Source organism: Octopus bimaculoides, chromosome 5 (assembly GCF_046866305.1).
Source record: "Octopus bimaculoides isolate indiv1 chromosome 5, ASM4686630v1, whole genome shotgun sequence".
Lineage (NCBI taxonomy): Eukaryota > Metazoa > Mollusca > Cephalopoda > Octopoda > Octopodidae > Octopus > Octopus bimaculoides.
In genome coordinates, this window is record NC_142932.1 from 49,766,992 (window position 1) to 49,792,796 (window position 25,805).

Consider the following 25,805-nt stretch of genomic DNA (forward strand, 5'->3'; position numbering starts at 1 on the left):
TCTAAATCATACTCATGGAAGAATTTCAGCTTAGCACTGAAGGTTAACAAAACACTAGTTAGAATAGTCTGTGTCACTACTTTCAATAATGAGTTGTACCATTCTATGGAACCTATTTCCAGAAGTGAACTGAATCTCAAATAGTACCTTTTACAGAAGTGAACTGCACCAATTTTTCATGGTACTTTATTTATATTCATCAGTGAATGGTACAACTACTATGGTATCTATTTACAGTAATACAGACTAGGTTTGTGAGGTTGAAGATTCTCTACTGATGACAACATGCAACACTGTTGATGAAATATGAACCTTTTCTCAGGATGCTGACAACCTACCAGCTTGTCCAGCTATATAATTTCTCCAGATGATCTATATTGTAGCTCAGTTTATTCTCATGTTTAGTAAGAGACACATGCAGAGAGAGTATCTCACCTCTTTTGATGATCTCAGAATGAAGACTGACAACTGCCACAATGAACGTGAAGGCTCTACGTTGTTTGTCGATTTCAGCATTGCCAGAAGATAGCCACCTGAGGACAGATATCCACAAAAACATCAAGATATAAATTAAAAGTCAAGGTGATCTAGTTCTAGTGGTGTGAAACATATATAGCTAAGACACATTTCATATAATCGCAACATAATGTCACACTGATTTCTTTCCACTTATTTTAAATAAAGATTAGCAATATTTCATATATATATATATATATATATGTATATATATATATATATATATATATATAGCAGAATACAATGAGCACAAAAAGATGACAACATGGGAGGGACAAATATGTCAGTTTAATGCTTAAAAAGAAGTCTCAATGTTTTGGATGCTGTTCTATCATCAGAAGGAAGATCAAAATGGAAAACTAAAAGGAGAAAAAGTAATTGCAAAAAAAAATATATAAAAAAATTATATATATATATATATATATATATATATATGAGAAAATGAGATAACAAAGAATGATTATCTTATGAACTTCATTAGCTTACAGCTGTTTCCGCTATCAGATACAGTGGACTCTTATAGCAGAAACAGCTGTTGAGTGCCTGAGTAACACCTTATAGTTTCATCAAAGCTTTGAATATGAAGTGCAATTTATTTGGGAAAAGAATTACATTTATGCATATACATAGGAAAAAACATTACCAACAAGAAAGCCAACAAATATGTGGGGAATGAAAGCCAAGGGCTCCTCCCATAAATAGAATGAAATTAATGTGTATAAAGGTGGGTGTATCCAGATTTAGATAAAGGTAATCATATCTAACAATAAAAAAATTTGCATATATACATGCATGCACACACACACATACATATATATATACATACACACATACTTAATGCTCTTCCACCTTAATGATATCTTGCTTTAATAATATTTTCCAGAAGATTATAAAAAGAAAAACTTAATAGATAATTGTTCAAAATAAAATGCCAAACATTCATAGCTTGCTTTAAAAATTTAATTACAACTACCATGCCAAAACAGACAGTGAAGCCTGGTGTAGTCTTCTGCTTAGCCAGTTCCTGTCAAACCATCCAATCCATGCCAGCATGGAAAACGGATGTTAAATCTTGATAATGATGATGGTGAATGCACCTTGAGGATGCACATGAATATTTGTTTACTTAGTCATTCAGTTAATTTGCATGTTGCTATATGTATATATTGCATTCACATTGTCTCTATTGCTCTTCTTAAAAATTCTGAATTAATTCACTCTTCCACTCAATGCTGCTAAATTTGTTAATTTCCAGATCTAGTAGGTTTTAACACAACATAGCTAATGAAAATAGTCACTTAGTGGAAAGGTATAAATCTAATTAATTCTAAAATAATGTAGTTAGTCTAGCAAGTTTTTCATTGTTATTAATCCTACAGTTTACCAATTTACATTAGATAACCTAATCATATTTAATTCTAAACTGACCAGGGAATTTAAGGACTAGTCCACATTTGGCAATATCAGAATAACCATATCATTAGTTATAGTCAAGAAAGTAACCACAGTTATAACATCATTTCAAAGTGAATTCAACTCTCACTTAAATTCTGGACATTCAGAAACAATTGAGTTATTAAGAGGAAAACCAAGGTACCACATAAAAAGTATTAGTGTGGGTGCTGGTGCCATATAAAAAAACACTGGTGCTGGTGACATGTAAAAAGTAGCTGGCATTTGGAAAGGTATCCAGCTGTAGAAAGCAAGCCAAAATGGATTATGGAACCTGGTGCAGTCCCTGGCCTTGCCAGTTCCTGTCAAGCTGTCCAACCCATGCTAGCATGGAAAACAGACATTAACTGTTGATAATGATGATCATGGTGATATACAGGGTACATCAGTTTTTGAGGACACCTCTTTCAAGAGCTCTAGCTTTCTTATTTGTTTTACTTTGCTTTTCAGATAAATAATGTCAGATATCAGGTTGACTCAGCAAATGAAAAGACATGCTGTAATCATTTTCCTAAAAGCACAACAAAGTGATACAGAGATAGCTTGCTTTGAGAAAGTTGCTCAATGTTAGGGTGCATTTGGTGCAACTGGTAACATGCAACCAAGTGCAACCTGTCACATGATCAAGCTGTTGGAGACTAAACTGAAAAACCTATGAAGCCTGCTTGGTAAGAAGTTTTGATTCCAGTGGACACCCAGCAGAATGGAAAAAAAAACCCAAACCTGTCAATGGATAGATGAACTCAAGAGAGTCATTGGCCATCCAACAACTGGAAGTGAGAGACCCCACGTTGTTGCTTAGACATTTCCCTTGGAGAAGGAAAATGCTGATGTAACATTCTTTTACTTATTTCAGTCATTTGACTGCGGCCATGCTGGAGCACAACCTTGGCGAGTTTTAGTTAACCAAATCAACCCCAAGACATATTTTAAGTCTAGTACTTATTCTATCAATCTCTTTTTCTGAACCGCTAAGTTATGGGGACGTAAACACACCAGCACCGGTTGTCAAGCAGGGATGGAGGGACAAACACAGACACATGTATATATACAACAGACTTTTACCAGTTTCTGTCTACCAAATCCACCCACAAGATTTGGTTGGCCTGAGGCTTGAGTAGAAGACACTTGCCCAAAGTGTCACACAGTGGGACTGAGCCTGGAACCATGTGGTTGGAAAGGAAGCTTCTTACCACACAGAAACGCCTGCAACATTGTTTGCATCCAATGATGTAGACTAATTCTTTTATTTTGGGACAAATGCATACATTGTTTGGAGAGTGGAGTTAGCTCTGTACAAAGCCTTTCTTCCCTTTAAAAAGTTTGTGGCCCAAGCATTGTTTGATTTTTAATGTCTCTATTACGTGTTGTAAGCTATGTCTGACTGTAGCTAAAAAAGACAATACACTCAAAGAAAAATTCCATAATGTAAAGAAGGCATGTCTTGCTGTTGGTGGTAATCTCTCTGAACAACTGTTACAAGAGGCACCTGTTGTTGCCACATCTGTGCAACAGTGTATGCCCCTAGCTAGCAGGACTGAAAATACACAACCATGCAGTTCATGTTTAAGAGAACAATCAAAGATAGATGGGCATATGTAAATGATTATTGGTGCATGCTCACATCTCTCAATATGCATGTGTCTGTCTGTTTATCACAGTATGCACAGACACACACATCATGTGTGCATGTGTATATATTTGTTCCTATCGGCTTCTCCCTAACTCTGACAACATATTTGTTCCAGTAGCCATGGACCTGCAGATGCTGTGTTTATTCCCTTCCTCCACATCAAACACTTTTAGGCTTTGTTTTATTCTTTGTGTTTTATAGCCCTTAAAACACATCACAATTAATCCTCATATCTCTACCCTTCCTTCACCATTCTAACTTTGATTTTTTTTTGTTTTTACTTTGTTACGGTCCAGGACACAGAATTCTGATGACCTACATTCATGTACATTGCTGTGATTCTAACTTCATAATCTGAAATAATTTATTCCTTTGACAATACCCCCTCTCTTCCTCATCACTCCTATTAGTTGTCGCATAGTTTGTTCTCAAGTATTGCTGTATTGTTAGCAATAGGATATATTATAATTATAAGCATCTAAACTTACCTTACAGCTTCAGAAACCATCTTGGCTAGACAACCAATCTTTTGTCCCTGAAAAATAGAGTAGAATTTAACTGAATCACTGAAATTCACTTTTGTTTAGATTTGAAATCAGCCATGATATGGCATCTATGTGATTAATGACATTCCAGCTTTGACTATCCGGTATATTATTTAAACATAATATTGTGTGATTTGAGGGAAATTCAGTTACTATTTCTAGCAACGAGAACAAATGAGTTGACCATAAGCCAATGAGAGAGCCTCCTAGTTTTTTTAGTTCAGTTTGTTTGACATAGTGGCCAAATCTCCCTCAAAATCACATCCTACCATCTTCAGTCATTCACCAACTATTTTACAAAGGGTGATGGGTGTGTTTACGTCCCCGTAATTTAGTGGTTTTTGGCAAAAGAGACTGATAGAAGTACTAGAATAAGTCCTTGGGTCGATTTGTTTGACTAAAGGTGGTGCTCCAGCATGACTGCAGTCAAATGACTGAAACAAATAAAAGAATAATTTTGCTAATTAAAACAAAGTGGGCAACAGATTTTTTTATTTTTTACTTAAATATTTAAACTTTAGAACAGATTTTTTATTTCCCTAACCATACAAAGTGTACCAGTAATTTTTTGTATTTGAACTCCAGTATATCATTCGTTATAGCTGTTCTTTCTGTGTCTGTTTTTCCAAGAGAACATGGGTTTGACAAATATATTAGTGCAACATTGTTTTACAGCTGGATGCCATGTAAAAAGTACCCAATACTCTATTATAGTGGTTGGAAGTGGAACTTGGTGTGATCCCTGGCTTTACCAGTTCCTGTCAAGCCATCCAAATCATGCCAGCATGGAAAACAGATGTTAAATGTTGATGATGATGCCATTCATGTCACTAACCCTTACCTGCTTTTCATGTAAGGGATCTCTTATTCCACATGTCTTTGGATGATTAATTCAGAAGATGATTTGTTAACAGGAGAAATAACAATGTTACTGCTTGTAGCCCAGCAATATTTGGAGAAGCAAAAAATGCAAACAAACACAGACATATGAATGCAGACATACATACATACATAATAAACTTTAAACAGTTTCTGTCTTCCAAATTCATTCACAAGGTATTAGTCAAATCATAATGATTGAGAACCACTACTTTTGGTCAATGAAGGTTGTCTTGTAACTAAACAACAACAAAAGCTGCTCAAATAAACACAATCTTCTCAGGATAGCTGAGGAAAATAGAAATAAAACAATAAAACAAAGAAGGTTGAAGTGGGGTCTCACCTGTACCAAATAGAAAGGTAAACTGTCGATGGCCCTGGAAACATCAACACTGTTGTTGAACATCTCAGCCATATGGTTACCATCTTCATCCTCATCTGAAGCCAGCAGTTCAATAAAGATCTGTTTACACAGCAGACATTCCCGGTTACTCTTCTTCACCACCACAGCAGATAGAAAGAGGTTCGACAATAGTTTTGAAGGTATACTGGAACATAATGAGAGACAACAATATCATACATTGCTCAAGAGTTGCTACAGAATTACAGTAAAATTCTTACAGAAATACTGATTTCAAATTTTGGCACAAGGCCAGCAATTTTGAGGGAGGGGTTAAGTCAACTGCATCAACCTCAGAACTCAACTGGTACTTACTTTATCAACCCTAAAAGAATGAAAGGCAAAGTCGACTTTGGTGGAATTTGAACTCAGAATGTGAAGACGGATGAAATGCTAAGCATTTTGCCTGGTGTGCTAATGATACTGCCAGCTAATGGTGTGTTAATGATTCTGCCTTAATTTCTACAGAAATATTGCTTTAAATTGCAGCTAAATTGATTCAGAATTACAATACAATTTGCTATAGAAAAACTGCTTCAAAATTGCTACAAAGCTGATAAGGAATTACAAAAGAACTGCCACAAAATTAGAACACAATTCATTCAAAAGATATTTCTATAAATTCTGCAGAATTACAATTTGATCTTTTGTTTATTTTAAAGCTTTACTTTTTTCTCCTGTTTGCTATTTTTTTTTTTATCTTCTCATCTCCATTCATAGTGTATACTCCTTTCCCGTCCCAGTTCTTTTCTGTATCTTGCCTGCACAACTCCTGTTCCTCCAAGGAAATCAAAAGGCAGTTGGTTAGAAGAAAGAAGTTTTGAAGGCAGCTAAAGGCTTCATCTTCAGCAAACATTAATCTCAGAGCTTGTGAAGAAAAGGCCATCAGGGTTTTCAATAAGTGAGATAAAATGTATGATAATGCAATGAAATGATGTCTGGTACAAAAAATGAAAAAGAGCAAAGAATGACAACCAACCAATCCTGGGTTTATAACACTGTGGAAAAATTCCACTTGCTTCATATTTGGTAGATGATGTGTCCTATATCACGCAACAGTTGTCTTCTCTGGTGAAAGGACTTTAGCTGCTGTTTTGCTTCCTGGGATATCAAATACAAATATCTTCTTCTTCTTCGTCGCCGCTGACAAGCTGGAAGGCTGCACCAGACTCCAGTCTGATTTGGCATGGTTTCTATGGCTGGATGCCCTTCCTAATGCCAACCACTCTGAGAATATAATGGGTGCTTTTATGTACCACTGGCATGGGTGCCATTATCTTGACACTGGTATCTGCCATGACTGCGATTTTGCTTGGCTTGATGGGTCTTCTTCTCAAGCATATGATATAATGCCAGAGATCTCGGTCATTGTCTCCATGAGGACCAACACTCGAAAGGAACTCTCTCCCTAACTTAGTTGGACTATGATTCTCTCTGTAACTTTCATCACCTGATCCAACAATTTGATACCTCTTTAATTATTTCTATCTAAGGCATCACCTTTACCTTTATAGCAGTTGACTATAGTGCTGCTACACCAGTTATTGGGTATGACTCTTTTGTGAACCACCTGATTTACAATACAGGTGACTAGACCATAACCCACACTACCAGATATTTGAAATATCTCAGCGGTGATTCCTGATGGGCCAAGGACTTTCCCTGTCTTAATATCCTTAATTGCTTTATGTACCAAGGTACTGTCAATTCGGGTAACTGGTCCCTCAGTTGGGTCAACATTATTTAGCAGACTCTCCTCTTCCCATTCATTCTCCATGTTCTACAACCTTTCATAATGACATTGCCCAGCCTCTTCTGATTTTATTTGCAAAATGCTAGACACACAGACACATAGCTAGTTATGTCCTTAACACACCCTACACTTGACCACTGACCATTAATGGTTATAAGGTGTAGTATACTACACTTTGTAATCATTAAATAACATTATCTAATACATACTTCATCTTTCAAAGACAATAGTGTGTAGCTGAAAGGATATTTGGTTGTTATTTCTAGCTGCTTAAGTGACTAAGTAGAATCATATATGTTGAATCATATATGTACTATATATGTCATCACTGTTTGACGTTCACTTTTACATGCTTGTATGAGAGAATTAGTTGAGGCAAATTTCTACAGCTAGATGCCTTTCCTATCACTAACACTTACCTGTTTCCAAGCAAGGTAATATTTGCCTATGTTTGGACCCATTTTCATGGAAGATTAGAAATGAAGGGCTCTGTTTGTATGAATGTAATGCTTGTTTACAACTACTGTGTAATATTAAAAAAAGGAAACACGAACATGAATAGGCATAGGAGTGGCTGTGTGGTAAGTAGCTTGCTTACAAACCACATGGTTCTGGGTTCAGTCCCACTGCGTGGCACTTTGGGCAAGTGTCTTCTACTATAGCCTTGGGCTGACCAAAGCCTTGGGCTGACCAAAGCCTTGTGAGTGGATTTGGTAGACGGAAACTGAAAGAAGCCAGTCGTATATATGTATATATATATATATATATATATATATATGTATGCGTGTGTATGTGTTTGTCCACCAACATCACTTGACAACCGATGCTGGTGTGTTTATGTCCCCGTAACTTAGTGGTTCGGCAAAAGAGACCGATAGAATAAGTACTAGGCTTCCAAAGAATAAGTCCTGGGGTCAATTTGCTCAACTAAAGGCGGTGCTCCAGCATGGCCGCAGTCAAATGACTGAACCAAGTAAAAGAGAGTAAAGAGTATACATGCACACACACACACATCCACACACACACACACACACACACACACACACACACACACACACACATCCAAATTGAGGGAGTGCAACGGGTAAATTCTGGGCTACATATGTTTCTTAGCTGATCCTCTGATGTAATAATCTATTATAATAAACGCCAAAATGAATTTCTGATTGTCACACTTTGACCCCCACTCCCACTATTCAATGACACTTCCATTATTCCTCATGATGGAGTGAGAGTAATAGTAGGCATAGCGACAATAGCAGATTGATGGTTGTGATGGTAGTTGTGATAGAGGCAGAGGCGACGGTGATGATGGTAGTGGTGGTAGCCAAAGCAGTCAGTGATGTGAAAGACAGTAGTGATGGTGGTGGAGGGCAAGGCGGCGAAGTCAAAGGTATTGGTGGTGGTGGTGGTGGTGGAAGTCTGAATGGTGTGTGTATGGCAGTTGTGGTGGTGGTACTGTAGATGGTGATGGTTGAAAACAATTAACAGAAAGAGAGAGAGAGAGAGAAAGAGGTTAGAGAGAAAAAAGATAGGGCAGCTTTTAAGCTAGTTACTTAATGAGGGGTATCAGCTAAGCTATTCATCAAACTGAGGATGAATAGCTTAGCTGAGTACCCCTCATTAAGTAAATATTATTATATCAGAGGATCAGCTAAGAAACATATGTAGCCCAGATTTTAACCATTCCACTCCCTAAATTTGGATTTTTATTCACATTCATAGCAACTCTAATTACTAATTGTGAGCTATACAGGAATTTTCAGCTTATTGAATTTCCTTGTAACTTCAATATGGGATAAAGTGTGCAACCTTCAATGCCAATAAATTGCTATTATTCCTGATTGTACACTGTCCACTTTTTGTTTTCTATTCCTACCATGGACTATTTGAAGCTTACAAACTTCCAACACTTGGATCCCTGGATCTTACTCTTAGATGACAATATATATATATATATATATATATATATATATATATATATACATACATATATATATATATGACAGGCTTCTTCTAGTTTCTGCCTATGAAATCTACTCATTAAGCTTTGATCAACCTAAGACTACTAGGATGCCACGCAGTGGAATTGAACTCAAAACCATGTACTTGGGAAGTAAACTTCTTAACTACATAGCTATGCCTACACACACACTCATTTTATATACCTTCTATCTTTTATTTGTTTCAATCATTTGACTGCAGCAATTTTGGGGCACTGCTCTGAAGGGTTTTAGTTGAACAGATTAACCCCAGGCATTTTTTTCATTATCTTTTAAAGCCTGGTACTTATTCTATCAGTCTCTTTTGCCAAACTGCTAAGTTACAGGTACATATACAGACATATATATATATATATATATATGTATATATATATATATATATATATATATATGTCTGTATATATATATATATATATATATATATATATATGTCTGTTCATATATATATATATATATATATATATGAAATGTCAGATTACCTAGTAAATGCCCTGTCGTGCATAATTAACTTCACTACTAAAAAATACATGGTTATGCAAATGAAACCAACCATTTCAAGTGAGTCCTGGTTTGTGTTTGATATTTTAAAATTTGTGTTCGAAATTTTAAAATTTGCAGGTATACCTATATTTAATTTCAGAGTATCTAAAAATAGATCCTGTTATGCAAAATTAATTAGTTTGTTTGTTTTTATGCATGTATGTATGTATGTATGTATGTATGAATGCATGTATGTTTATACATATGTAGGTACTTATGTATGTATCTATCTGTGTGTGTGTGTGTGTGTGTGTGTGCTTTATCTCTAACAATGGGATCAGCAAAATGATATTCTGTTTTGCTCAAGTGCTCTTCATTTGCTAAGGAGTCCTTGAGCGAAATAGAATACATATTGTGTTATAGATATAACTTATTGACTTTTAGACCTTGCCCTTTGTGCTCTTTAGTCTTAGTGTCCTAATCATGTTCCCATGAAGGTACCTTGGACAAGTGTCTTCTCCTTTCGCTTAGGGCTGACCAAAGCCTTGTGACTGGATTTGGTAAACAGAAACTGAAAGAAGCCTGTCATATATATATATATATATATATATATATATATATATATATATATATACACACACACAGGGTGCGGTGAATAAACTGTTGTCTAAATTATGCAAAAATGAAAATAACACCGACATCCTTTTTAGTATTTGGCTTGTAAGATTCTTTATGTGAATTCGTGTGTTGAAGCATATTTTATTGTGTCTGGGGAGGGCCATTCGCTTTTATTGCCTTGTTGTTTAACATACTCACTGGTTCAAGTTCCACTCAGTTACTTATTTATTTGAGTGGAAATTGAACTGGTGAGTGTGTTAAGTGGTAAGGTACTAAAGGAGAATGAGAATGACTCTCCCTAGACACAATTTTATATATATATATATATATATATATATATATATATATATATATATATATATATATATATATATATATATATATATATATATATATATATATATATATATATATATATATATATATATATATATATATATATATATATATAAGGCACATGGCTTAGTGGTTAGGATGTTGCACTCAGAATTGCAAGATCGTGGGTTCAATTCCCAGACCAGGCATTGCATTGTGTTCTTGAGCAAAGTACTTCATTTTATGTTGCTTTGCGATCATTTTGTCATCTGACATGTGGCATACAGTGCACCTGTACAAGTAATGTTAATTTGATGGAGGGAGTGAGCTTCTGTGAACACAAACATTTGATCACTATAAACAAATCATCCGTGTGGTGGTTCGACAAGAAATTGCCAAACGATCATACATAGTCTAATAATGGGAGAGTCAATGATATATATATATATATATTCAAAGCAATGAGCAAAAAGAGAAGACAACATGAGAGAGAATAATTTTAACAAATGTTGTACGAGTTTAATGTTTAAAAGAAAGAAGAAGTATCTTTACATTTCAGGGGCTAGTCTTTCATTGGAAAGTGTAAGAGAATGGTTAAGATATAATCGAAGAAATATGGTAGGAAAAGAACGATAAAAAAACCAAAAAAAAAAACCAGAAAAAAAAAAACGAAAAAGAAAAAAGTATATTCTATAATATATATTACAATATGTATATTAAAATTATATCATAAGATCTAATTATAGTATACACACACACACACACACACACATAATGATCTATTCATGTGTGTGTATATATATATATACATATATATGAATATATAATATATATATATATAAAAGCACCCACTACACTCTCTGAGCGGTTGGCGTTAGGAAGGGCATCCAGATGTAGAAACTCTGCCAAATCAGATTGGAGCCTGGTGTTGCCATCCGGTTTCACCAGTCCTCAGTTAAATCGTCCAACCCATGCTAGCATGGAAAGCGGACGTTAAACGATGATGATGATGATGATGATGATCTCATTTTAATATATATTTACCAAAATTACATAAAAATATCTTGAAACACAAAAGAGTAAATTTATTCAATCAGATCGCCATTGGCTTCAACCACGGCCTCCACATGACTTCAGAATCTCCTGCAACTCTTCTGGATGGTTTCCTTGTTTAAGTTGGTGAATGCAGCCATAATTCTTGCCTTCAGTTCATCTTTGGTGTTACAAGGAGTTTTGTTGGTCTCTCACTCAACTGTGCCCCACATATAATAATCAAGGGGATTGCAGTCTGGAGAGTTAGGTGGCCAGATGTTAAGGGTGATGTGGTTGCAGAAATTGTCTGACAGCCATGACTGGGTTCTTCTGCTTGTGTGGCATGGTGCAGAGTCCTGTTGCCAAAACATAGGGTCTTTCAGCAGCCATCCTCTTGACCCAGGGCAGCACTACCTCCTCCAAGCACTTGATGTAGGCCTCCGTGTTGAGTCTGAGGCCTAGTGATCACTCAAAACACCATGATGTTAACTTGATGTTTGATGTTTATTACTCTTGGTACATGCACTATCCTCAGACTGACACCCAAACACTCTGAAATGTTTGTATTGGAGCTTCTGGCGCAAATGCCAAGTAGTACAGCATGTTATTTCCAAATTTCTAGCAGAGTGAATTGTGTCATGGTGCTGTTTTTTTCACAAACGGTGCCCAACTGACCCTACTATACTGTGTAGTCAGCAAACTCAAAAACAAACAATGTGTATGTACAACATTAAAAATATACAATGGCGACAATTTACCCATTGCACCCTCTCTCACATTTCACATTGCTTCAGTCCCCCTTCTACCAGTGGGGATTGTTGGCCTGCTCACCGACTTAGCAGGGTGATGTCATTTGAAGGCTAAAACAATGTAAAAGTGCTTTGTGACCAGCGATGTGTAACAACATCTGATAGCCTGGTCAGTCACGTGATATATATCACAGTGGTGTTCCAGTATGGCCACAGTCAAATGAGGTTGACTACATCAAAAGATACTATATGTATATATATATATATATATATATATATATATATATAGCAAAATGAAAAATAATAAGGCAGAATGCTAAACTGGAAGCATATTTTAATAAAGATTTCTCTAACCGGCTTTCATTGCGAAGCAAATTTTCAAGAAGAGGGAGAATGAAAGTGTCTTTTACAAAGAAGTACAAAATGAAGAAAATAATATATAAAAAAATAAATATACCAATACATTATATTGTCTTTGAGCTTTTGAAGTTCAATGGTAATTCATGTATATAATGGTTGGAAAAATAAGGATGCATGAGAATTGAGAGTTGTGTTAGGTTTAAAAAAAGGTTAAAAGTTTGTGTTAAGCAGGAAGTGTGTGTAAGGGGAAACAAATGTTTTTAGTTGGAGTTATGAACTAAACTTCCTGTTGAAAAAAAGAGTTCATAATTCCAACTAAAAACATTTGTCTCCCCTTACACACACTTCCTGTTTTGACACCACACTTCCTGCTTAACACAAACTTTTAACCCTTTTTTTAAACCTAACACAACTCTCAATTCTCATGCATCCTTATTTTTCCAACTATTATATACATGAATTACCATTGAACCTCAAAAGCTCAAAGACAATATAATGTATTGGTATATTTAGTTTTTATATATTAATTTTTTTATATATTATTTTCTTCATTTTGTACTTCTTTGTAAAAAACACTTTCATTCTCCCTCTTCTTGAAAATTTGCTTCGCAATGAAAGCCGGTTAGAGAAATCTTTATTAAAATATGCTTCCAGTTTAGCATTCTGCCTTATTATTATTTTTCATTTTCCTATTATTTCTCCACGTGTGGTTAACACAACCCCACTATTTACTGACTTATATATATATATATATATATATATGTATATATATATATATATATATAGTGAAGGCACATGGTTCAGTGGTTAGAGTGTTGAGCTTATGCTAGTGAGGTAGTGTGCTTGATTCCTGGACTGAGCTGTGCTTGAGGAAGACACTTTATTTCACGTTGCTCAGCTGTAGAAATGAGTTGCAACGTTGCTGGTGCCAAGCTGTATCAGCCTTTGCCTTTCTCTTGGATAACATTGGTGGTGTGGAGAGGGGAGGCTGGTATGCATGGGTGACTGCTGGTCTTACATAAAAACAATCCTAGTTTGTGCGTTCGCCTAGACTTGTACCCCGAAGGGGAACCACTTAGGTGCACCTATGGTCATTTGTGACCAACAGAGTCGAGTTTATATATATATCTAATAATAATATAGATTTAATAAAAAGATTGAATGTGTTACTTAAAATGTTTGAGGCACCAGAATTTGGTAGGGTAAAAACCAAAAACAAAATCAAGAGATTTGGTGAAATAAATTTGAAGAAAAGCAACAAAAATTCAATAGGTTATAGTAGTATGTACGTTTCGTACAAACTTCATTTATTTATGTAGTGAGAACACCACATAAGATGTGCAATGAAAATGTACTCCTCAGCTGCATATATATCTATATATATATACACACACACACATATGTATGCATAAAATCAACTATAAAATATAGAGTATATGTAGTAGTTGGCATTTAGCTTCAGAGAATGTTCTGACATATTAGCCCTCTCAATTTCAGTTTTCAGTCATAGTGTATCTAGGAATATTATCTGTTCTCATTGCAAAAGCAGTAATGTGTAATTTGAGGTATATTTTGTATTGCTATATTTAGCAGGGCAAGTAATACCACTTAAAGCCTAACTCATTGGTGCCTGGCAATGTTGTCTAGGTCTGCTCAATTGGAATTATCCATGGGACTAAACAACAATAACATCAAAAGGCTACAGTAGATTGAATGAATGAAAAAACACAACTTACCATAGTTTGCCATTGTAGTTTTGCAGAACCAGAAAAAGCTGGCGAAGCAGTTTCATACACTGTCCATGTCTTTCAGGAATACTAAAGCTGATGAGAGCAGAGGAACAGATATTCTGAACATCTTCAGCTGTGGTGTTTCTACAGAAATAGATAGACAAATAGTGTAGGTATAATTAATACTGAACAATTAGTAGTAGTAGTAGTAAGATAGTGAATTCACAAAGTATTAGAGTGTTAAGTAGAAGCCCTAACAGTATTGGCTCCTGTGCTCAAAGTTCAAACCCAACTGAAGTTGACCTTTGCATACCCTTTTCACTGCTGCCATAAGCCAACACCACTACCACCACCATCATCATCACTGCACAACTATTTCTAATTAGCTTTTTAATTTTGCTTGTGTTAGACATGCCATCATCAACTTCACTAAATGTGCAATATGCTACGTAATGTTAACATATATAATGTATAGAGCATTAGAATGTGGTAAGACAAAACAAGTGAGTGGGTAGGTAAGTTAGTGTGTTCCCTTTTTACATTACTCTCCTGAATATAAATGAAAGATTGCTACAAGCCTACATGCTCATGAAGCCAAACTTATCTCTCTGGACAGAATACCAGTCCATCACAGTGTTAGTAGCCTCTCTTCCAACCCTCATTGGTACTCACTTTCAGTTGAATGGACAGGAAGAATATGAAATGAAATGTCATGCTCAAGGATACAACACATTGCCCAGTCCAAGAACGAAACATACAGACTAACACATGCCTTCACTCTTTTTCGTATACTCAAGACAAATGACTAAGTGCTTTTTTGACAATCATAAATATAGTGGTTAGGAGTCCTGGCTTTCATCCAGGTGACCTGGTTTCAATTCCTGGCATGAAAATGCTAATTTAGGTGCAGACTTAGCTGTATGGTAAGAAGTTTGCTTTCCAATCACATGATTCTGGGTTCAGCCGCACTGCATGACACCTTGGGCAAATGTCTTCTACTATAGTTTTGTGAGTGAATTTGTTAGATGTAAACTGAAAGAAGACTGTTGCATATACTTTTCAACACCCCCTTATATACATATATTTGAATACATATATGATGGGCTTCTTTCAGTTTCCATCTTTCAAATCCTTTCACAAGACTTTGTGTCATAATACAAATACATCAAGAAAAAGTGAATTTATTGTGGTATTTATGCAGAGACCATAGCCCTTAGGAACATACTGTGTTTAAAAACACAAGTATATCAGCAGCAGACAAAACTTATCATCCAATGGTGGTGGTGGAAATGTTAGATGTGCATTTCAACCCTTTTGGGCTTCGTCAGTAGCATGTGCACACTGTCCACCTGAAGCCAAGACAACAATCCATGACTACAGCAGAGGAAGACAGTGATTGAAAGATCACTGGTATTGCAATTAACCACCTAGCTGAATAAAAATCCCTTATGTGTGTGCATGCAGGTGTGTTTGAGTGTTTAATTATCCTTATCTTTGTTTTCTTTACTTTAGTTTTTGTTAGTGTGGGTTTCAATCTGGCATGATTTATATGTGAAAACCTGTTTATTTTATTTGTGCCTTTTTCTAATCTAGGTTATTGTCAAAGTAATAGTTTAGTCAACATATGACTATTAATGAAAAAAAGAAAAAAAACTAAACTAATTATCTATGAGCCCCACTACTACCAACACCACAATCTCTGATACATTAATTACTAACAATGTAATGTCCCACATATACACACAAACATTTTTTTTGTTTTTACTTTGTTTCTATCAATTATACTGATAACTATGTGCTTAATATCAGAAGTGGCAGGGTAGAACATGAATAAACTTTGTATGTTCACAAATTGAATTATTCAGGGATGCCATCAACAAGAAATAATTGTTTAGTTAGTGTAATAAATGGTGCATTAAAATAAATAACTAGCAATAAGTGGTGCAAAGTGAAAAGCAAAACAAAACACTGTTACTGTTGTGAGGTCATAAGATCATGGCATGCAGAGGGTTTCGGATATTTTAAAGCTTAACAGATCACACCCTTCTCCAGATTTTATCACAGCTGGTTTCTTCTGGAAAGAAACAAACAAACCGATAGAAAGAGAGAAAGAGAGAATAAAAAGAAGAATTGGCTCCAGTACAAAGCTGCTGCTTTATTTATCAACAGCCAAAAGAATGAATAGCAAAGTTGACCTTGGCAGGATTTGAACTCGTAGCACAGAAAGCCAGAACAAATACATACCATTCTCACCAACACTCTAACAACTCTATCAATTTGCCAACAAAAGACCATATTAACCAATGGCTAACTTTATTTTCAGTATTCTGTAAAGTATAGCAGATAATTCTGGATATGTTCCAGCTTTATTCTGATCTTATATGTATAATCTTATACATTTATTTACTGTCTTTTTTCATTACTACTTCAGCAAGTTCTGTCCAGGCCTATGCTTCAGTGAAGAGATAAGAATAAGGTTGAAACAAGTCTGTAGTTGTCTCCCATACTTAGCAAAATAATTAGAGCAACTTTTTAGAACAAAAAAGTCATTTATTTCTTTTTTCTTCAGTTCACATTTACTCCTGGTTTGCTTTTTGATAACCCTTTTCTCTTTCACTTATTTTTTTGCAGGTATGTATAAAAAAATAGGATTTTTTAATTTACTTTTGTAGATATTCCATATTATATAATATGGACTGCTTAGTTTTTTTTTTACTAGAAAAAAAAAACCGAAAAGACAATCATACTTTGAAATTAGGAAACTCTGAAATGTAGTGAATTTTTGCATTCTCATAATGACTAGGAAGTTATGGAAAAATATTGGAGGGTAGATAATACTAACTGATTTTATATGTGATTTAGACATGCATAAAATTATATCATCTGAACTTTCCTCACTGGAAGACATATATTCATTATAGAAGTGGGTGCTGAGAAGTTCCTGGTTTTAAGGATATTGCAAAAGGCCTGTTGGAGGCCCAACCTTCTGAGTTCTTTTACAGGGCATTGGAAAACTGAAGGACTGCTGCAACATGTGTGTGAATCTGAGAGGGGAATATGTTAAATAAAATCATAATTAACTGATAACTTCTGCATTTTCTTTTACCCAAAGCCAGAATCTTTTCAGCACCCACTTGAATATGTGTAAGTGTGTATATATTCTTTCATTCCATTGCTTGTTTCAGTCTGACTGATTGCAGTCATGCTGGAGACCACCTTGAAATGTTTTAGTTGAACAAATTGAACCCAGGACTTTTTTTTTTAAGTCTAGTACTTATTCTATCAGTCTCTTTTGCTGAACTGCTAGCTTATTGGGATGTAAACACACCATCACTGGTTGTCAAGCAGAGATGGCAGGACAAACACATTCACAACGACACACACACACACATATATATATATACATACATATATATATACATACATATATATACATATATATACATATACATACATATATATACATACATATATATATACATATATATATATACATATACATATATACATACAACGAAACAGCCTGCTCATGAAATTAACGTGCAAGTGGCTGAGCACTCCACAGACACGTGTACCATTAACGTAGTTCTCAGGGATGTTCAGCGTGACACAGTGTGACAAGGCTGACCCTTTGAATTACAGGCACAACAGAAACAGGAAGTAAGAGTGAGAGAAAGTTGTGGTGGAAGAGTACAGCAGGGTTCACCACCATTCCCTGCCGGAGCCTCGTGGAGCTTTAGGTGTTTCCGCTCAATAAACACTCACAACACTTGGTCTGGGAATCGAAACCGCGATCGTATGACTGCGAGTCCGCTGCCCTAACCACTGGGCCATTGCACCTCCACACACACACACACACACACACACACACACATATATATATATATATACATATATATACACACACATATATATATATACATGTATGTGTAGAGTGTTAAGTGTGATGTACAGAAGTAAATATTGAAAAAAAAGTCGTCAGAATTTTGGAATAACTTCTTTCATTCATTTTATACATATATTAGCGCTTTCGTTCGTCTTTCGAACTTGTCAAAAAGACGAACGAAAGCGCTAATATATGTATAAAATAAATGAAAGAAGTTATTCCAAAATTCTGACGACTTTTTTTTCAATATATACATGTATATACACATATATATATACATATATATACACATATATATACATATACTGCGTGGCACCTTGGGCAAGTGTCTTCTACTATAGCCTCGGGTCAACCAAAGCCTTGTGAGTGGATTTGGTAGACGGAAACTGAAAGAAGCCCGTCGTATATATGCATGTATGTGTGTTTGTGTGTCTGTGTTTGTTCCCGTAACTTAGCGGTTCGACAAAAAGACCGATAGAATAAGTACTAGGCTTACAAAGAATAAGTCCTAGGGTCAATTTTCTCGACTAAAGGCGGTGTTCCTGCATGGCTGCAGTCAAATGGCTGAAACAAGTAAAAGAGTAAAGAGTATATATATATACACATATATAATCATAAATATACAGGGATTAGCATTGAGTTGCTTCTCCAACATACTGAAAATTTAGAAATAGCAGTCAAAGAACTACTGAATTCTAAACTACAAATTTTTCTCTAAATGGATGGCGATATTTATGGCACACATAGAACAAAAAACCGGAGGGGAAAGCATAAACAAAACAAGTCTTTAGTTAATCGGATACGATCGTTTCATGGTTAAGAGACAATGGGGCGGCCAGGGTTGTTAGGTTTGTGGATCTTGGGAAGGAAGTAGATGGAGGAGGTGCGGGGTGTGCGGACGATGAGGTTGGTGGCGGTAGCGGGGAGAGCAGAGGAGGAGATGAGGTCATGGATTGTGGAGGACACAAGCCGTTGGTAAGAGGGGGTGGGGTCGGAGGGGAGGAGGCGGTAGAAGAGGGGATTGTGAAGCTGGCTGAGCGCTTCCCCCCTGTAAAGGTCCGCGCGCCACACCACCACTGCTCCACCTTTGTCCGCCGGCTTGATGACGATGTCGTCACGGCAGCGGAGATTGCAGAGGGCAACCGATTCGGCCCAGGCGAGATTGGCCCGGAGGGGTCTTTTTATATATATATATATACACACACACATACATATTATATATATATATATATATATATATATATATATATATATAGAGAGAGAGAGAGAGAGAGAGAGAGAGAGAGACATACAATGGGCTTCTTTCAGTTTCCACTACCAAATTCACTCACAAGGCTTTGGTCAGCTTGAAACTATAGTAGAAGACACTTGCCAAGGTGTCATGCAGTGGGACTGAACCCAGAACCATGTAATTGGAAAGCAAGCTTCTTACCACACAGCCACACCTGCACCTATTGTTAAAGAGAATTCCATCAAACTATTTCTTTCATTTATGACTGCATATGAATATATATATATATATATATATATATATATATATATATATATATATATATGTACATGTGTGTATGTGCTATTCTCTCCTTGCCCTGACTTCATGTGATAGTTGTAAACAGGCATCACTGTCATGCAAGCTGTGTCCTTCATTTAAAATCTTCAATGAAAACAGGTCAGGTTATGGGGGAAATATTTCCTTGCTTCGAAAACAGGGGAGGGCTGGCAACAGGAAGAGCATCCAGCTGTAGAAAATCTGCCTTAAAAAATTCTGTCTGACCCATGCAAGCTTACAAAAAGTGGACATTAAATAATAATAATAATGGTGATGGTGATGATGATGGCAACGATGGTGATGATGATAATGATGGTGATGATAGTGATGATGATGATAATGACGGTGATGCTGATGGTAGTGATGTTATTGTTGTTTGTGCTTGGGGATCAGAAACTTTTCACAAGTACATGTTGCTTGAATGTCAAACTGTATTGATATAGGCTGGCCAGTGATACATGAATAATACCCGACCTTCTCTCATCATCCAGATCAAACCCTAACTGTTTAACAATTGTTTATGATTAAGTTTCAGTGTGAAGTTTTCAGATTTCAAAATCACTTCAGCTGCTCTGATCTTTGATCTTGCTGCAGACAGACAGACAGAGAGAAGGGGGAAGTAAAGGAGAGAGAGTGAGCGAGTGCTTGGGTGTATGTAAAAAGGGAAGAATATGAATATGTGTGTAGACAGCATATAAAAGTGAGTGTACACGTGTATGTGTATGTGAGTGCATGTGCATGCGTGCAACAGTATGTGTATGTTGAAGTTTATTTATGCAAAGACAAGCAATGGAAACATCATTGTCATATGATTGTATGTGTAAATACACACACACATTTTTTTACAGAATCACTTACTTGCCCCTTCCTCTCTCTCTCTCTCCACACCCGCACAGACAAACATATTTCATAACCCAATATATTAAGCTCCTAATTGTTCATTTTATATAAACTATACCAATATGCAATAAAAATTATCTTAAAATGAAGCTGTATCACTTTAATACTTCTTATCAATAAAAATAGGTGGGAGGCAAACTTAGCAGTCAAAATCTGAGATATTCCTATTTTTAAACTAGATTTCAGTGGGAAAAAAAAAGTGTGTTATACAAGGAGTTTTAAGACATGTATAAAGGCTTGTCTATTTACACACACACAACATACTCACTCTACACCACCGATACAAATACACATAATGAAATAATCACACACATACATACACATAATTTATTAGTCACACGCATACATACACATAATCTATTAGTCACACACATACATACACATAATTTATTAGTCACACACATACATACACATAATTGCATAGCTACACATATATAATTATATAGTCATACACATATATCCACACTGGCACTTGACTTCCATTATTCCCCTCAGCAAAGCAGACAATTAAAGTATTTAACCTTTGTCACAACATACAAAAGCAGAGGTGATTAGGGATTAGCGATAGTAGTAGTGGTGGTGGCCAGTAGTAGTAGAAGTAGTATCTAAACCCTATAATTACTTTCTAGTGATAGTAATTATTGGAGCAGTGAGAAGCAACACAGGCAGGTTTAGGAAACTTTCAAGTGTCAATTAAATATTATTATAACATTACAACAGTGATACTAAAACTCATAAATTATCAGTCCACCATTTCACACCGATATTACTCTTTTAGTCTTTTACTTGTTTCAGTCATTTGAGTGCAGCCATGCTGGAGCACCACCTTTAGTCGAGCAAATCGACCCCAGGACTTATTCTTTGGAAGCCTAGTACTTATTCTATCGGTTTCTTTTGCCGAACCGCTAAGTTATGGGGACGTAAACACATCACCATCGGTTGTCAAGCGATATTTGGGGGGACAAACACAGACACATACACACACACACACATATATATATATATATATACATATATACGACGGGCTTCTTTCAGTTTCCGTCTACCAAATCCACTCACAAGGCTTTAGTCGGCCCAATGCTATAGTAGAAGACACTTGCCCAAAGTGCCACGCAGTGGGACTGAACCCGGAACCATGTGGTTGATAAGCAAGCTACTTACCACACAGCCACTCCTGCGCCTTAGTGAATTTTTTTAACCCGTCCCTACTCTTTATTAAAAAGCAGACAAAATAAGTTTCTGATCATATCATTTTTCTTTCTTTGTCACAGTGTTGGACAAGTTGAAAGCTATCTTAATGTTGATTTCAAATTTTGGCACAAGGCCAAAAATTTCAGGGAAGCGGATAAGTTGATTACATCAACTCCAGTATTCAACTGGTACTTACTCTACTGACCCTGAACGGATGTAAGGTAAAGTTGACCTCGGCGGAATTTGAGCTCAGAACACAAAGACAGAAGAAATGCTGCTAAACATTTTGTTCTGCATGCTAACGGTTCTGCCAGCTCGCTGCCTTTATAGGCCATCTTAATACTAAATATACGAGTGTGGGCAGAAAAGTTCATAGAATGAGTATGTAGAAGTGATGCTACCATTAATTTCAACTCTTCAGTATTGCAGTAATGATGACATCATATCTGCTGTTGATGACTTTTTTGATCAACAAGATGAAAGCATCTTCATCAGTGGGATCCAAGCACTGTAACATTGATAGAAGAAGTGTGTGAACTGCAATATGAGATTATGTTGAAAAATAAACCTCATTTGATCACATTCCATGACAGAATCTTAGTCAGCCGACCCTCATCATGAGCAGGTACAATTGTTAGCATGTTAGACAAAATGCATTGTTGCATTTTTCCCTAGCTTTACATTCTGACTTCCAGTTCCATCAAGGTTGACTTTGCTTTTCATCCTTTCAGTGTTGGTAAATGAATCACCAGTTGAACACTTAAGTATAGTAAGTAAAGTTACCTTCTCCAATCATGCCAACTCATAAGGACCAGTTTCCTGGTTTAAAGGCATATAAATTCCTCACCTGAATGGAACACTGGTCTGTTGCAGGATTACTCATTTTTGCCAGCTGAGTGGACTGGAGCAACATGAAATGAAGTGCTTTGCTCAAAACACAAGTCACCAGGTCCAGGAATTGAATCTACAATCTTATCATGCGTTCAACACTCTAACCACCAAGCCATTAATCAAATGGCCCATCCCCACAAAAATTCTGGCCTTGTGCTTATAGTAGAAACAAATATAAAATATGACAATTTATTTGTCCCTCCCTCAATACACACAGATCTCACAGGTCTGTGCATATTGAAGTAGGCCCTCACCCATAATAAATATCATTATAGTGTAAGAAATGCACATAGTGGCAGCCCCCTTCCTTATCTGTTGTCCTTGGGCAAATACAAAAATCTTATAGTGCAGTCTTCTTGCAAGGTGGGTGAAAATGGTGAACATGGCTCCAAGTGGATGGTCTTATTTTCAGTGTGTGGAGAGAGCGCTTACTCTTAATCCATTGCTTAGTATACCACACCACCGCAACCGCCGCCGCCACTACCACCACCGCCGCTGCTACCACCACCACTGCTGCTACTACCACCACCACCACCACTGCTACCACCTCTTTTTTCTTCTCATGATCCTTGGTCACCATTAGCAGAGTTCATCTGTTGCAAGAATTTGGACAAGTGTCCTGTTTGAAGGTCAGTTTCATCCCATAACTCCTGGGAGGGGGAAGAGGTCTGACAAATAGTGGTTTCATGGATGCTGACCATACCTCTTTGATGAAGAAAATACAAAAACACCTTAGATCTGTATGTTCCTTCGAGTGATTCTAAGGAGCTTGTACCTCCCTTTGTTATTTCATTGCTAACCCTTGTTTTTATTATTTCCCCATTTTTCTAGGTGCAAAGTCCAAGAAGAAGAAGAAGGAAAAGAAGACGATAATGATGATGACATTAAACTGCATCCAGTTATAGGACACTGGTTCAGAAGTTCAAGGGTTTGGAACAGTGTAGAATCACCTTATTTTTCCTAGCCTCTGTTGTCCCAGATATAACCAACCAAGTTCTAATACTTAAACTCTCAACAATATAGCCATGTCTTAATTTCCTTAGTAAACTCACATCTCCAAGTATTCTGGATCACTTACGTCATAAACAATTGCAATTGTCAAGAGGTCTGTCCTCCTACTATGAGATTTTTAAAGTCTTAACAAAAATATAATAAAAATTGAAACAATCGAATAAGTGTTATTTCTTGGAAGTGGTGGGAAAGAAGTGGTTCAAACAAGAACAAGTGAGGAACTAAAGTAGAGTGTGATTGGCCAGAACTAATGTAAACATCAAGGAAACTTTGGACATGAACTTCTATTAATTTAATTGCTCTAAAAATGGTTCACAGTAGATGACCTTGGCTGAATTATTATTTATCTTTACAATAGCAAATTGTAATGTTAATCAAAACATAAACACAGATTAGAAATATCTGCAAACAGAGAGCATGAAATATACATTAATCAGTGGAGAAGGTCACTATATATGCATACATATGTTTCTGCATGAGTATGCGTATACATACGCACACACACACTAACATACATATATATGTACTAGCGGCTAGCTGGCAGAACCGTTAGCGCGCCGGGTGAAATGCTTAGCGGTATTTCATCCGCAGTTACGTTCTGAGTTCAAATTTCGCCGAGGTCGACTTTGCCTTTCATCCTTTCGGGGTCCATAAATAAAGTGCCAGTTACGCACTGGGGTTGATGTAATCGATTTAATCCCTTTGTCTGCCCTTGTTTGTCCCCTCTATGTTTAGCCCCTTGTGGGCAAAAAAGAAATATATATATGTACATATTACACTCTCGGAGTAGTTGGCATTAGGAAGGGCATCCAGCCGTAGAAAATCATGCCAAATCAGACTGGAGTCTGGTGCAGCCTTCCAGCATGGCAGCCCAGTCAAACCGTCCAACTCATGCCAGCATGGACAATATATATATATGTATGTATATATATAATCTGCGATCCATGGGACGAGCCGTTTTAACGTTGCGTCCTGCCCGAAGCTCGTCGAAACGCCGGTGTTAAAACGTGGGTAGCTGATGAAGTAGAATGTTCTCTATGTGGCTCGTGTGTTCTCGTCTACGTTTGTTTGCAATATCCTGTACCCAGATATGCACCTATACATACAGGTGGATGTCGGTATGCACATACCTGTACGTATATATGCATATACTCATTTACTTTTGTTTTTACATGATTGAACGCAGCGTCTCACAAAAATTGTAAGTAGTTCGTAAACTTATCCTCCGACGCTACTCTATCTCTTTCTCTTTCCTTTCTCCCCCCCCCTCGTTCTTCCTCTGTACTACTACGTATCTCGCCTTACCCCTCTTGTTCTTCCTCTGTTACTACTACGTATCTCCTTTTTCCCCCTCGTATTTCCTCTCTTTCTCTTTTCCTCTCGTTGCTCACCATTCTTCTACTTCCTCCCTCTCTTTCTCCCTCTACCACTCTCTCTCTTCCCTTTACACCGGCATGGTCACATGCTTCCGGTCAATAATCCTTTCCTTCCTTGGCTTTCGCCAAGTAACACACGCTACCACTTTGTCTCTCGGTTCCGTGCCTCATCGCGTTCATACACACATAATTTTTCTCGTCTGGCCGTAAAGCCTTCTGTTTGTTTTCCTGTCTTGTTTTTCGTCCGCCACTACATTCCTCCATGGCTAGATTTAATTTGCGTATACAGATTTAATCTGCGATCCATGGGACGAGCCGTTTTAACGTTGCGTCCTGCCCGAAGCTCGTCGAAACGCCGGTGTTAAAACGTGGGTAGCTGATGAAGTAGAATGTTCTCTATGTGGCTCGTGTGTTCTCGTCTACGTTTGTTTGCAATGTCCTGTACCCAGATATGCACCTATACATACAGGTGGATGTCGGTATGCACATACCTGTACGTATATATGCATATACTCATTTACTTTTGTTTTTATATA

General features: G+C 36.6%; 1 protein-coding gene across 3 annotated transcripts in view; it reads right to left on the bottom strand.

Moving 5' to 3' along the window:
• LOC106869255 (AP-5 complex subunit zeta-1) overlaps positions 1 to 25,805 on the bottom strand; it is a 77,560-nt gene that overhangs the window by 43,346 nt on the left and 8,409 nt on the right. Inside the window, exons 2-6 of one of the 3 annotated variants that reach the window (XM_089352223.1) lie at positions 16,441 to 16,536; positions 14,472 to 14,609; positions 5,369 to 5,573; positions 4,090 to 4,136; positions 436 to 533 (exon numbers count right to left, since the gene is read on the bottom strand). In XM_089352223.1, the coding sequence (XP_089208349.1) occupies positions 436 to 533; positions 4,090 to 4,136; positions 5,369 to 5,573; positions 14,472 to 14,609; positions 16,441 to 16,454 (502 nt within the window). In that variant the 5' untranslated portion in view covers positions 16,455 to 16,536. Of the gene's footprint in view, positions 1 to 435; positions 534 to 4,089; positions 4,137 to 5,368; positions 5,574 to 14,471; positions 14,610 to 16,440; positions 16,540 to 25,805 lie in introns of all 3 variants that reach the window. The other 2 variants (XM_089352222.1, XM_089352221.1) reach the window with 2 other exon arrangements.